The sequence below is a fragment of the Melanotaenia boesemani genome, chromosome 5 (assembly GCF_017639745.1).
Source record: "Melanotaenia boesemani isolate fMelBoe1 chromosome 5, fMelBoe1.pri, whole genome shotgun sequence".
Classification (NCBI taxonomy): Eukaryota; Metazoa; Chordata; class Actinopteri; order Atheriniformes; family Melanotaeniidae; genus Melanotaenia; species Melanotaenia boesemani.
The window spans coordinates 29,004,298-29,016,454 of NC_055686.1; the positions used below are offsets into that span (position 1 = coordinate 29,004,298).

The 12,157-nt window shown below is 44.8% G+C and overlaps 1 protein-coding gene across 12 annotated transcripts in view; it reads left to right on the top strand.

Annotated features, from left to right (window-relative positions):
- The first annotated feature begins 2,267 nt into the window (after positions 1 to 2,267).
- Positions 2,268 to 12,157, top strand: part of camk2d1 (calcium/calmodulin-dependent protein kinase (CaM kinase) II delta 1) — an 85,314-nt gene continuing 75,424 nt past the window's right edge. For 8 of the 12 annotated variants that reach the window (XM_041984540.1, XM_041984544.1, XM_041984548.1 and 5 more), the window contains exons 1-2: positions 2,268 to 2,639; positions 4,323 to 4,417. In XM_041984540.1, coding sequence (XP_041840474.1) covers positions 2,578 to 2,639; positions 4,323 to 4,417 — 157 coding nt within the window. In that variant the 5' untranslated portion in view covers positions 2,268 to 2,577. The remainder of the gene's footprint in view (positions 2,640 to 4,322; positions 4,418 to 12,157) is intronic. The other 4 variants (XM_041984550.1, XM_041984547.1, XM_041984545.1 and 1 more) reach the window with 1 other exon arrangement.

The window sequence follows — 12,157 nt, forward strand, 5'->3', positions numbered from 1 at the left end:
TACCTCCATCAGACCTGTTCGGGTCTAGGTTTTGGGGACCATCCATCCCTCTATCAGACTTGTCAAGGTCTGGGTTCTGGGGAGGATCTGTCCCTCTATTGGACCCATAAAGGTCCAGATTCTGGGGAGGGATCCGTCCCTCTATCGGACCTGTGGAGGTCTGGGTTCTGGGAAGTGTCCATCTCTCCATCAGACCCATCAAGGTCTGGGTTCTGGGGAGAATCCGTTCCTCTATCGGACCCGTTAAAGTTTGGGTTCTGGGGGAGGATCTGTCCCTCTATCAGACCTGTCAAAGTCTGGGTTCTGAGGAGGATCCATCACTCCATCGAACCTGTGAAGGTCTGGGTTCTGGGGAGGATCCGCCCCTTCATCTGACCCATCAAGGTTTGTGTTCTGAGGAGGATCCGTCCCTCCATCGGACCTGTGGAGGTCTGGGTTCTGGGGAGGATCCAGTTCTTGTGTCATGTGACATAACTTAGCCTTTTTTCCCCATTTTCCTTCCTGAAGAATGGCTTCCTGACACCCCGTTTCCATGGAGACCATTTCTGATGAGACTTTGACCACCAGTAGATGGATCAACTGAAGGTCCAGGTGCATCTCTCAGGTCCTGGTTCAGGTCTTTGCTGGATTTGATCCTGTTCATCTGCTGTAGACAGTTTTTAGTCCTGACTCTTCTTCTTTTGTCCTCCACGTGTCCAGTTCTAGTAAGCTATACGGTGCAACACTGCCCCTGTGGTTTCTGGTGGTACTGCTTAGTTTGCTGCACCTGCAAGCTCTCTGAAAATGGACATAAATACAAATGTAGGTGAGCAGAAAGCTCTGTATTTAGGTGTAGATCTTTAAAGATGTACTAGTGAACTTTTCCAGATTTTCTATGTGATGTGCTCCCTATCAACAGCTAATCCAGCATCCATCTTGTATCCTGTCTCTCCTCTGAGATCTCTCCAGCCAGTAAAAATCGGTCTAATGTTGACTCCTCTTATCTGTTGCTCTGTCCCTTTTCCTCTTTCGTTTTCTCTCATCTTCCGATGACGTCTTCTTTGCTTAATCAGCATGATGCATGCATGAGGGTAGTTGTTTATAGCTGCTAGCTGCTGCTAGCGTGTGACGTGATGCCTAAAGCAAAACTCAGCTACATCACGCGGTGCCCTGTAAGAAAAAGTAGTGAAGTGGTTTTCAGCCTGAAGGCGCTGCTGGACTGCATTGACTCCAGACATGTAGAAAATAGACGTCACTATGCCATCAAATGACTGAAAATGAGTTTAAAAACGATGGTAAGGACTGTCAGAAAAACTGGAAAATCATCGGTGAAGATCACATTAAAACGTCTGGCTGCTTAGAAGCAGAACATGAAGAAGGAGTCTCAATCAAGACTTTTACCAAGTACTGGAAATGGTGGTTTGATGAGATTCTGGAGCAACACACACACACACACACACACACACACACACACACACACACACACACACACACACACACACACACACACACACACACACACAGCAATAACAACCCTCCTCCGTAAAGCAGGGCTTCCCTCCCGCCTCCAGGTAGAGCCTGCGTGCAGTGGTTTAAACAAGGAAGCGCTGAAAAAAAGCTGCTTAGTCAAGTCAGACCAGGCAACACCGGAAACACAAACACATAGTGAAACGATTCCTGTTAAATCTGATATTTAGGTTATACTGATTTAAATGTATTGAAACACCATGAACTGCAGGTGCGTAATGTTAAAACCAACAGATAAAACTGAGGATATTAACCCTTTAACTTCCTCCTCTGTCGTTTAGAAGAGCTAATTTATCAGTGACCGTGATTAATTTATTAAAAACGTGTGGAACAAACCTTTCTGACCAATCTCTACCACTTGGTTTGGGCATGTCATTCCAAAACTATGTGTTTGTTATTTCATTACTGTTTTAAATTTGGGATATTTCACTTTTGTTACTGAATTATTTTCATTCCAACCATTTTTTTTAAAAAAAATATCTTAAAATCAAACTGTTCAAAGGAAAAGAAAAAGAAATGTAAAGAGGGGTTTCCTCTCGTTTTTTTAATAATTAAAATTTTTAAGAAATTGCTTTTAAAGCTATATAATTAATTTAAATACATACTTCCTAAAAGGCTTTAATGGTTAAAAATGGTTCGTGAATCTTTATTTCTGCGTCAAACTAAGCGTTTTAGTAACTTTTAATTTCGCATTAAGGTGCTTTGATTTTGAAGCGTAATAACCGGAAGTGCAATGCGGTCTGTCAATTTTGACTTGACCACCTTCAACTAATCCAAGTGTCAGCCCGGGGACAGACATAACAGCAGGTCGCGACGTCCGCGTCAAGTCCATTTCGAACTGGGATCCGCAAACCTGTGCGGGAGAGTCGACGCTGCGAATTTTCCGCTTCCAGGACTCATTTAGCGCCAATTCCACACTTTGCATCCCTGTTTTTCTTTACTGCTGCTCACCGAAAGACGACCAGTGAGACTTTGGGACGAGGACCGGGGAAAGGACCGTGGACCGTGATTAAAGCGGCTGAGCTATCAGTCCCCCTCTCCACCTCAGGTCGGACCCGCGCGCACCTGAACATGGCTACAACTACCTGCACCAGGTTCACCGATGAGTACCAGCTGTACGAGGAGCTGGGGAAGTAAGTTGTCTTTGATTTAGACACTTTTTCTTCAAATTCCAGAGAAAACGTGCACGCGGGCTTTCCTGGATTTACACAAACCTCCGCCTACCTGCGCTCACCTTGATGGCGCGTGCGTGCGGGGCGTCAAACGGACATTCCTTTCTCTTGGCCGATAATGAAAAAACAAACAAACAAAACAAACCCAAAACATGAGACTTTCCATTTATCAGGCTGGGTTTGGTTCTTGTAGACGCACGGTGTGAATCAGGAATCTTTTGATTGGCTCTCCCAGCGCATTAACCGCCATTAGCGTCAGTTTGGCGACATTAATACCAGGTACACAGAATGAAAGTAAAAAAAAATCGTAGAGAACAATGTTTAGTTCGTTTAAGTTAGCGCCGAATATTAAAATAGCTCATGATAGTTTAATGAAAGCTTGAAGTTTGACCCCATTTAAACAAACTACCAGCGACATCAGTGAGGAGATTAAAATGAAAGAAATTTGTATTAAGTTCTGTTCGCATGATCAGCTGATTGATGCCGAGAAACCCTGGTGGGAAACCATGTGTCTGTGGCAGAAACTTAGAAGTTTCCCACTAAAAAAGGGTAATTTTTTAGAATATTTTTTAAATTATTGTGATCTTTATTTTTAGGGTAATTTTTTAGCCCCCCCTCCCTGTTTCCTTTAGTTGAATCCAGTCTGCACATGGAAAAGTTTTCAGTTTTCATGCTAAACCAGGATGTTTTTACTAGAGAGCAGAGCAGGGTGTGGCTCCACAAACCTCAGCTTCACTTCTCCAGTTTGTTTTTATATCAAACTAAGATAAATCACCTGGTAAATACAGACTGAACTGTCACGCTGAGCTGAGAAATGATCAAACTGATTGAAGCAGAAACTGATATGAAGTGTTGATCCAGCGGGGCTCCCGTAGTTTCACATAGGAATGATAGATGTGAAGAAGTGAGGCGTTAAAGGACGTTTACTGGTGTTACTGGTGCACTAGAACCAGTTTTTATACTAACACATGTTACTTTTATCCATGACTGGGCTGAAAGAAGTCTCAGAGCTGCTTCACTGACCTCACCTGAGAGGGAGTTTCATCAGGAATGTGGGCTGTCTGACTCGCATGTCCCTCTGTCCCGGTAGTCTGTCTGCACATGTCGGGGGAGGAATGCTTCACTTGGTCCAGGTATATGTGACCTGAAAGCCACCTGTTCACCTGCTTGTTAACTCTGCTGTAGGTTGTTGTTAAATTCAACTTTTCCTCATGTGGATGTTTCCTGATAATTTTCCTGGGTTTTCAGGCCATTTCCGTCCTACCAGACTCAAACAACTCTGTCCAAGCTACACTCCACCTGCCTCATGTTGTTCAACCCCTGGATTCATGTACACTACATAAATACAGGAAAAAATAACTAAAAGAATAAAATGGCATAAAATAAAACAATATAACAAATAATTATATTTTAAATTTATAATAGGTCTATGACAATTAAAAATAAACTAATAATATAGAAATAAGTAACATAAAACGAGAAGTGTCTCTAGTTTGTGACAGCAGACGTTCGGAGGTTAACTGCTGTTTCCAGGTCTGATGGTAAACTCTTCCCCCTTCATGATGGGAAGTCCTATTTATGAACATGCAGCTCAGCCCAGGCCGAACACTTTGAGGCTAACCTGCAACTCTGGCTGTTTTGCAGGGGTGCTTTCTCTGTGGTGAGGAGGTGCATGAAGATTTCCATGGGACAGGAATACGCTGCCAAAATAATCAACACCAAGAAGCTGTCTGCAAGAGGTGAGTCCAGAGCTTAGGCTAGGTGTCTGTGGGAGGGGAGTCCAGAGCTTAGGCTAGGTGTCTGCGGGAGGGGAGTCCAGAGCTTAGGCTAGGTGTCTGCAGGAGGGGAGTCTAGAGCTTAGGCTATGTGTCTGCAGGAGGGGAGTCCAGAGCTTAGGCTAGGTGTCTGCAGGAGGGGAGTGTAGAGCTTAGGCTATGTGTCTGCAGGAGGGGAGTCTAGAGCTTAGGCTAGGTGTCTGCGGGAGGGGAGTCCAGAGCTTAGGCTAGGTGTCTGCGGGAGGGGAGTCCAGAGCTTAGGCTAGGTGTCTGCGGGAGGGGAGTCCAGAGCTTAGGCTAGGTGTCTGCAGGAGGGGAGTTTAGAGCTTAGGCTATGTGTCTGCAGGAGGGGAGTCCAGAGCTTAGGCTAGGTGTCTGCAGGAGAGGAGTCCAGAGCTTAGGCTATGTGTCTGCAGGAGGGGAGTCCAGAGCTTAGGCTATGTGTCTGCAGGAGGGGAGTTTAGAGCTTAGGCTATGTGTCTGCAGGAGGGGAGTCCAGAGCTTAGGCTATGTGTCTGCAGGAGGGGAGTCCAGAGCTTAGGAGTCTAGAGCTTAGGCTATGTGTCTGCAGGAGGGGAGTCCAGAGCTTAGGAGTCTAGAGCTTAGGCTGTGTGTAGCTGTGGTGCAGCCGGGTCTTCATCCAGCATGACAGTGCTTTAGACCGGCTTCCTGTGTGACTGGACTTGGTCCGGGTCTGTCTCTTCCTGGCAACTCATGGTCACCCCAACTCTTCCTGCCTTTTCTGACTCATTCTGGGAAAAGAAGTGCCACATGACTCAGAGCTGTGTTTTCCAGCAGAACAAATGCCAGTGAAGGCAACGTTATGGCAGAATTGCAAAAAAAAAAAAGCTTCTCTTTTTAATCAGAGCTTCTGTCCAGACATGGATTTTGTTATTTCCCTCCCCTGACCTTTTCGCTTGTTCCCTTCATGGTTTTCCATGCAGTGTGGGTTGAGGCTTGGCCGTCTGCGCCGTGCGCTGCTCGATCCCAGCTCCAGATCCCATTGGCTGACAGACCACAAAGAGAAGGAGATGCTTAAGTAGCTGGGGATGGTTGTGTAGTCGGCAGCTGATGCAGGGATTTCCTCCCAGTGTTGGCAGCTGCATGAAGAAAAGCAGAATGGCTAATAGAGGTGGTTGAAAATAAAACTAAGGAGACTTTATTTACTCTGCTGGATTCTTTGGATTATTTGGAGAAGATTCTGAGATGATGGAGGGCCAATGTGTCCTGGAGTCTGAGCCTCCTTCATCTGTTAGTAGAAAGGAAAATAAAGATAATTTACTCGATTTATTGCAGCTTTGCTAGTTGACCTACTGTACTTATTACTCTACTTTTTGATGACTGTGAGGTTGCCAGGCAACCAGCGGAGCTGTGGAGATGTGCAGCAGCATGTCTGACAGCTTTTACAAAAACACAAAGGAGCCTGATCATTGATGCGGTCGTACACCTCCACCTACTCAGAATAAATCAGAGCATGTGTCCTACATCATCACTGGTGGGCCGCCAGCCCCTCAGATAGTCCCCAGTAAAGCCCGGCTTTATTCACACACTGAAAGCTTTAGACCCCAGCTCTCTGCTACCAAAGCTGGACATATGTAGGCGTAAACAGGAGAAAGATGTGCTTTCTGTTCGTTGCTGGCAGCAGACGGATCCTCCTGGGTCTACCACCAAAGCCTCCTTTTCATTCAGACATGATGCATCCAGACTTAAAAACCTGAGTTTGTCATCATCCAGAGAGATTAGCTGCAGTTCCAGACACTGCACAACAACGGTGTGCTTGGTGGACAAGGGGATGGATTTGTTCACCAGAGACCGTCTCTGCTTCTCCACAGTTCTGGTGTCAGATCCTCAGACATGGAGCAAAGCCTCTGAAGTCATTGTGATTAAATCCTTAGAAAATATTCCACAGATAAACAAAAAGAGCAGACACAGATGTGCAGACACGTTGTTCTTCACCTTTTTGATTTCTCTTTTCTTTTTTCTCAATCCCAGTCAGCATCAGACATGATGTTTCCAGCCTCAGCTGTCAGATTATGAGCCTAAAATGATGTAAAATGAATGTATCAATAGATATAGCAGCATAAAGGCCGACCAGAAGAAGAAAGCAGAATTTATTACTAACAGAACTTTGTAGGAATAACACACAGATCAACAGTGACCAAGCCTTTTCTCATCTGCATCATTCTCTCAAGTCTTTGCTTTCAAGAGAAAAGAAATCGGCATTGAAACAAACACACAACAGGAACTATTTCCATGTTTCCACTTTTTCCTCATTTCCAGTTATTCCTGCTACTATTTACCTGCTATCCTCACTAAACCAACTCCAGCTCAGCTGCTTTGTGGTGCCACTGTGCATCAGAAACGTCTTCTTGGCTTTATTCCAGCCATAGAGGAGCTTTATTTTTCTTCTTTTCAGACACACATAGAACTTTCTGCTCACTGATTGATCTTTGGCTGCACCTGATTGGACATTACCGTCAATCTAAGCTCTCTAATTGGTGGAAAGTCTGACAGGAAGTGGCTTCATCATCATGTCCAGGTCTTGAGATCTGCTTAAGGTTTAAGGGTTAAAGTGGTTTCTCATTTTTCCATCATTGACTTTTTAAAAGAATTTCTACAGTTCAGGCTTTCTGAGCGAAACTGAGGGGACTGATTTGAAATCAGCTGATCATCTCTGAACTGTGGTGATTCCAATATTTACTTAAGTTAACAATCGATTGGTTCAGCAGCAGAAAATCAATGAGCTGTGAAATGACTCCTGGTTTGCTAATAATAACCATAACAGTCAGTTTTATCATTAATGCTCCTGCTGGGACTCTGGACGCAGAAGGGACTTTGTTTTCATCAATAACCCTTCAGGTTAAATCAGTACGGTTCACTGAGGCTGAAGCTGCTTGCCTTTTCTGGAAAATTCCCTGAGATTACTTTGGTTGTGAGGAGGAATTAACCTGAATGATGCCGTCCTTCCAAGCTTTATCTCACTAGAACTCTTGTCGCTGTTATTGACTGATGGATTTTGAGGTGAATGGTTCTCTGGCTCTGAAAGGAGGCGAACCAGATACCACCAGCAGACTGCTTATCATAGTTTATCTGTTTTCATCCAGCATGTTCAAGTTCTTAAGAATTCCAGCCTGATTTGACCTACAGAAGCTTCAAGTGATGTTTGAGGTGAAACCTCAGACCCAACAGCACCTCTATGTGATGAGAAATCCTAAACAGGAAGTCCCATCTCAAGGCAAGGCTTTGTTTCCGAAGCCTTTCTCTCCTTTTCCAGGGAATACTTTGTAGTACAATGTCAGGAAGTCACTCTGACCGACTGGCTGTGAACAACACGAGCTGTTGGAAGGAACCGTCAGAGGACTCAGGAAGTGGACCAGCTGGATCCTGGATTGAAACACCTTCGTTTAGGAGTCATTGTTACTGTAGATAAGTGTAGTCGGTAATCTGGGTCTTCCCACTCACCCTGTGTCTCCATTCCACCTCCAACCCAGCAGGCCCTTCCTGCAGGATGATCCATGCTCTGTGGACCTGGAGCCAAGACGGGGAAATGGGACTGTTTAGCAAAAGGAAGTTTCCTTTTTTCATGAGGGGATCAAGTCCCAGTGGTCATTCTTAACATGGGTTAACATGACAGTTTGGATGAGAAGACTTCCACCACGACCCGTCTTCTTAATGGAAGCTAGCCTACCTGCCGTGGCCTAACCCATGGTTTTCGTCAATGGCTCCTTTTTTTTGTTCTGACGAAAGCTGAATAAAAACGAACATACAGGGACCCAAACTATTATGAAATGTGTTGAGACTTTCTTCAAGATCCAACCAGACCGAGGGGAAGGGTTAGGGTTAGCGAGTTGGGAAGACATCCGGTCAGACTTGACCTCCACGTATGGTGGGAGGAAGCTCATGTCCGGCCTGCTAACGGGAGACGGTACCGTTGGCTCTGATGTGTAGTGAAGACAATAAATATGGAGAGCAGATGTAAACTGTGCGGAGCGACTGCTGCTAACGTCTTGTCTACTCGTGCAGAGACCGCAGCTGCCACGCTGGCGTCAATGATCAGAGAAGTAAGTGAACCATTGACCTGAGGGGACGAAGAACCCAGGACCGCCTGCTGGACGGAGTTCAGCCCGTAACGAGCCGATGGATGGCGGATTTCACCTCGATGTTAAAGCTTTTTATAACATCGTCTCTTACTGTCTGTTCTAGTCGAGTAAATCTAAGATTTTTATTTGGTTGACTAAAATCTATAGGTTCAGGTGATTAACTCTTTCAGAATTGGAATTGGACTGTAATGTTTAGTCTATATGTAGGGTGTCCCAGTACGCCCACTGGAGCCTTCACACTGTCTGGTGCTCTGCCTTCCCCGTTCTGGTGGACCCAGAGGTCAGAGCTTAACCATCACAGAGCCGTAAATCTGGGTAATTTATTCCTCTTAGCTCATGCTGAGGAGCTTGTGGCCCAGCTACCTCCATGTTGAACTGGAAACTGTCTGACTCCTCATCGGCCAGAAGGATGCATCTCACGACCCTACCTAACCTGAGATTAAACGAACAACTAAAGGCAAATCAGGCTGACTCGTTTGGCAGGTTTTTCATTTAAATGTCAATTCCTAGTTTGGTTACATGCGGTGTAATGTGAGGCGGTTAACACTGTCATTTCCATCCATATCAAACCACAGAAACAAACTAGAATATTAAAATCTCAGACATTTAAATGAAAACTTTCTGTTCTTGTGTATTTAGCTTCAACATTTCATATGAGGCCTGATTTTGGGACCAATCACAACATTTTCCAGATGTCTTGAAGTGGAGGCACGGGCCGGTGTGAAGGAAAAACTGGGACAGTGGTTAAACTCAGACCTAGTGATGCTTGCAGTCAGCCGAGTGGAAATGATCACTTGACAAACCCACTAGGCTGTGGAAAAGCTAGCTCTAGTTCAGGAGCCAGGCATTCTGGAAAACACCCGAGGCCCCAGCTGTGCTCGCTGAACTCTTCATTCCCATGGAAACAAAAAAGATGGAGAGCTAAAAATAGTCTGTGGGGTGATAATGGAGCTGAAGTATACGGCGTTACAGGCTTTGTGCTGTTCATTGTGCCAGTGAGACACATTCAGAGAATGAAGGTATTATTTAGTTGGGTGAGCTTCATCTGACAGCCCCTGAACGCCCCGTCACAGCGAGCATCCGCACATCTAAACACAGAAAATGAGTGAAGGTAAAGCGCAGCACCCTCATCCCGTTGTGCATGCCAGTGGCTAATGTCAGCGGCTCAACACGCCATTTACACGGTAGCCTGCTCAAACTGGACATGAAAGAGATGTGCTGTGTGTGTGCACGTTTGCGTGTGTTATAAAGGGAAGAAAGACTGTACGCTCTGCTCACAGTCTAAGTGGCGTTTGAGTGTCTGGTCTTTGTATCCACAGCTCATCCCTCAGGTCCCGGCTGACCCATATGCTCTGAGACCTGGATGTCCAGTGAGCTGTTCATGCAGACTCTGGGACACAAGCATAAGTGATGACTGTATCCCTGAAGACATTGTCCCTGTGTCTCTGTCTCCAATTCAGACTCACTTTCAAGCCTAAAGTGTGTCCACTGAGCCTAATCGATCCAGTCAAAGGCCATAAAGTGAATAATCTTCACATTCAACACCGAATTATCCTCATTAGTTCTGGAAGTAAAAGACAGATTCTCGGTTGTCCAGGAATATGTTGGTACTGTTCAGAATGACCAGAATTACACCAGGTTTAGGGTATTTAATGGTTTATAGTGGATTATTTTAAGTTGTAAAACAACTCAGAAAATCCTGCAATAACAGTTGAAATTTTAGATGCGTCCACCCTGGAAAACATGAATTCTAGATTTCACTCAGAGAAACAGATGAAAGGCTACAGGACCTCTACCTGGACTTGGAGGCTTCTTTCTGATACTACATAATAAAAACATTTCTTTAGAAAGCAGGAAAACATCCAGCTAGCTCTGACTTCCAGCTGCTGGAACATTGGAAATAAAGAACCTGGACCACATCTGGAACTAAATACACTACAGACCTGCAACAGAGTCTGCTACAGACCATCAAACCTGACCAGTAAAGACCTCCCGCCCAGTCGCTAATGCTGGAACAGAGAAACTATCTGTCATCTGTAGAATTTAACCTCCAGTAAATGAATCGCTTATGTTACTGGAAGTCTAACCAGAGTCGGTGAGTGAGTTACGGAACGTGTCCTTCACTTTGTGGTACAGGCTGCTGGTTCCCCTGCAAGAGGTGAAACATGCAACACAAGCAGCAACACATTGATGCAACTTTGTTTTCATTCTGTGCATTTCATTCACTGCCCGTGGAGCAATGGTACTGGTGCAGCAACGGAGCAGTCAAAACTCATTTCCTGTCCGCTCTGAAAGGATTTTACAGGGTTGTGAAAGTCTGACACAGAATAGCTGAATGTTTTAATGCACCTGTGTTTGAGTGGTCTTTTCTCTAAGTGAAGACCAACTAAAAATGGTAAAAGGATGGCACTTATACAGCACTTTTCTAGTCATGTTGACCATTCAAAGCTCTTTTACACCACACGTCACATTCACACATTCATACAGCACTTTGTTGTTACATGATAAGTGCTTTCTACAAGCACACATACCCCGATAAGCACATCCTAAGGCAACGTGGGCTTCAGTGTCTAGCCCAAGGAGAATTTGGCATGGAGTCAGGAGAAGCTGGGAATCGATCGACTGACTTTCCAGTTGATATGGCAGCTCTTCTGAGCTACAGCTGTAGTGTGTTTGTATGCTGGCCATAATTTAGCCCAGACTTCTCTTTTTGTAAGAGATGCACAGCTGCTCACAGCCGGCTAGAAATATCTCTAAAGACCTACGCAAGGGAGCATGAAAAGCAGAAATCAGGCTGGTGTGTCGGTTGGAGGGAGGACCCCTCCGTCCATGATGAGGACTACTTTTCATCTGTCTGCCTGCTTCCCATCAGCCAGCTGGCTTGGCTGATGGCTCGTCATTTTAACCTTTAAACTAACAACAACACACTTATTGGCTCGATAAATCTAAAGAAAACGTGATAAGTGGAAAAGCTGCATGAAATATAAGATAAACACGAGCAGTTTTATTGCTGACTTAATAAATTATAAATGAATGTACCAGCAGATGCTAAGCTGGTGTTTTACTCAGAAGCACCTGATCAATACTGATCAGCTTCTTTATCTTTACGCTGGATGGATTTCTGCAGATCAGGGCTGGTCTTTCTGAACATGAACTCAGCCTGGGGAGAGAGAGAAAAAGGTTTTTACTTCTTTCTGTTTGCTGAATAAACAGAGAAAGTAGATGAGATTTTATACTGGGAGGCTGTAACATGTGCTGAGTTTACAACTCGTACAAATATTGATGGATCCTGATCAGACTTTCATTTACTTTGAGTGTGTCGGGTTTGGAGTTTGGACAAAGTGCAGGAGACCGTTTTGAGACTCAATTATTCCATTAAAAAATAAAAGGTAGTTGTTGGACAACATGTCCACCAGAGGGCAGCGTTCACACCTGAGTTCAGATGTCAGTTTCAGACAATGGTAACCATGGCAACGCTGGAGGAGACCATGATGTACCGTCTCAGAAAGCAGAGCAGTAGTTGGTGATGTGTGGCCACTGTTATCACAGCTTCTTCTTCTTTGTTCCTTTCACTGATCATACGTGAGCTATACTGCTCAACACT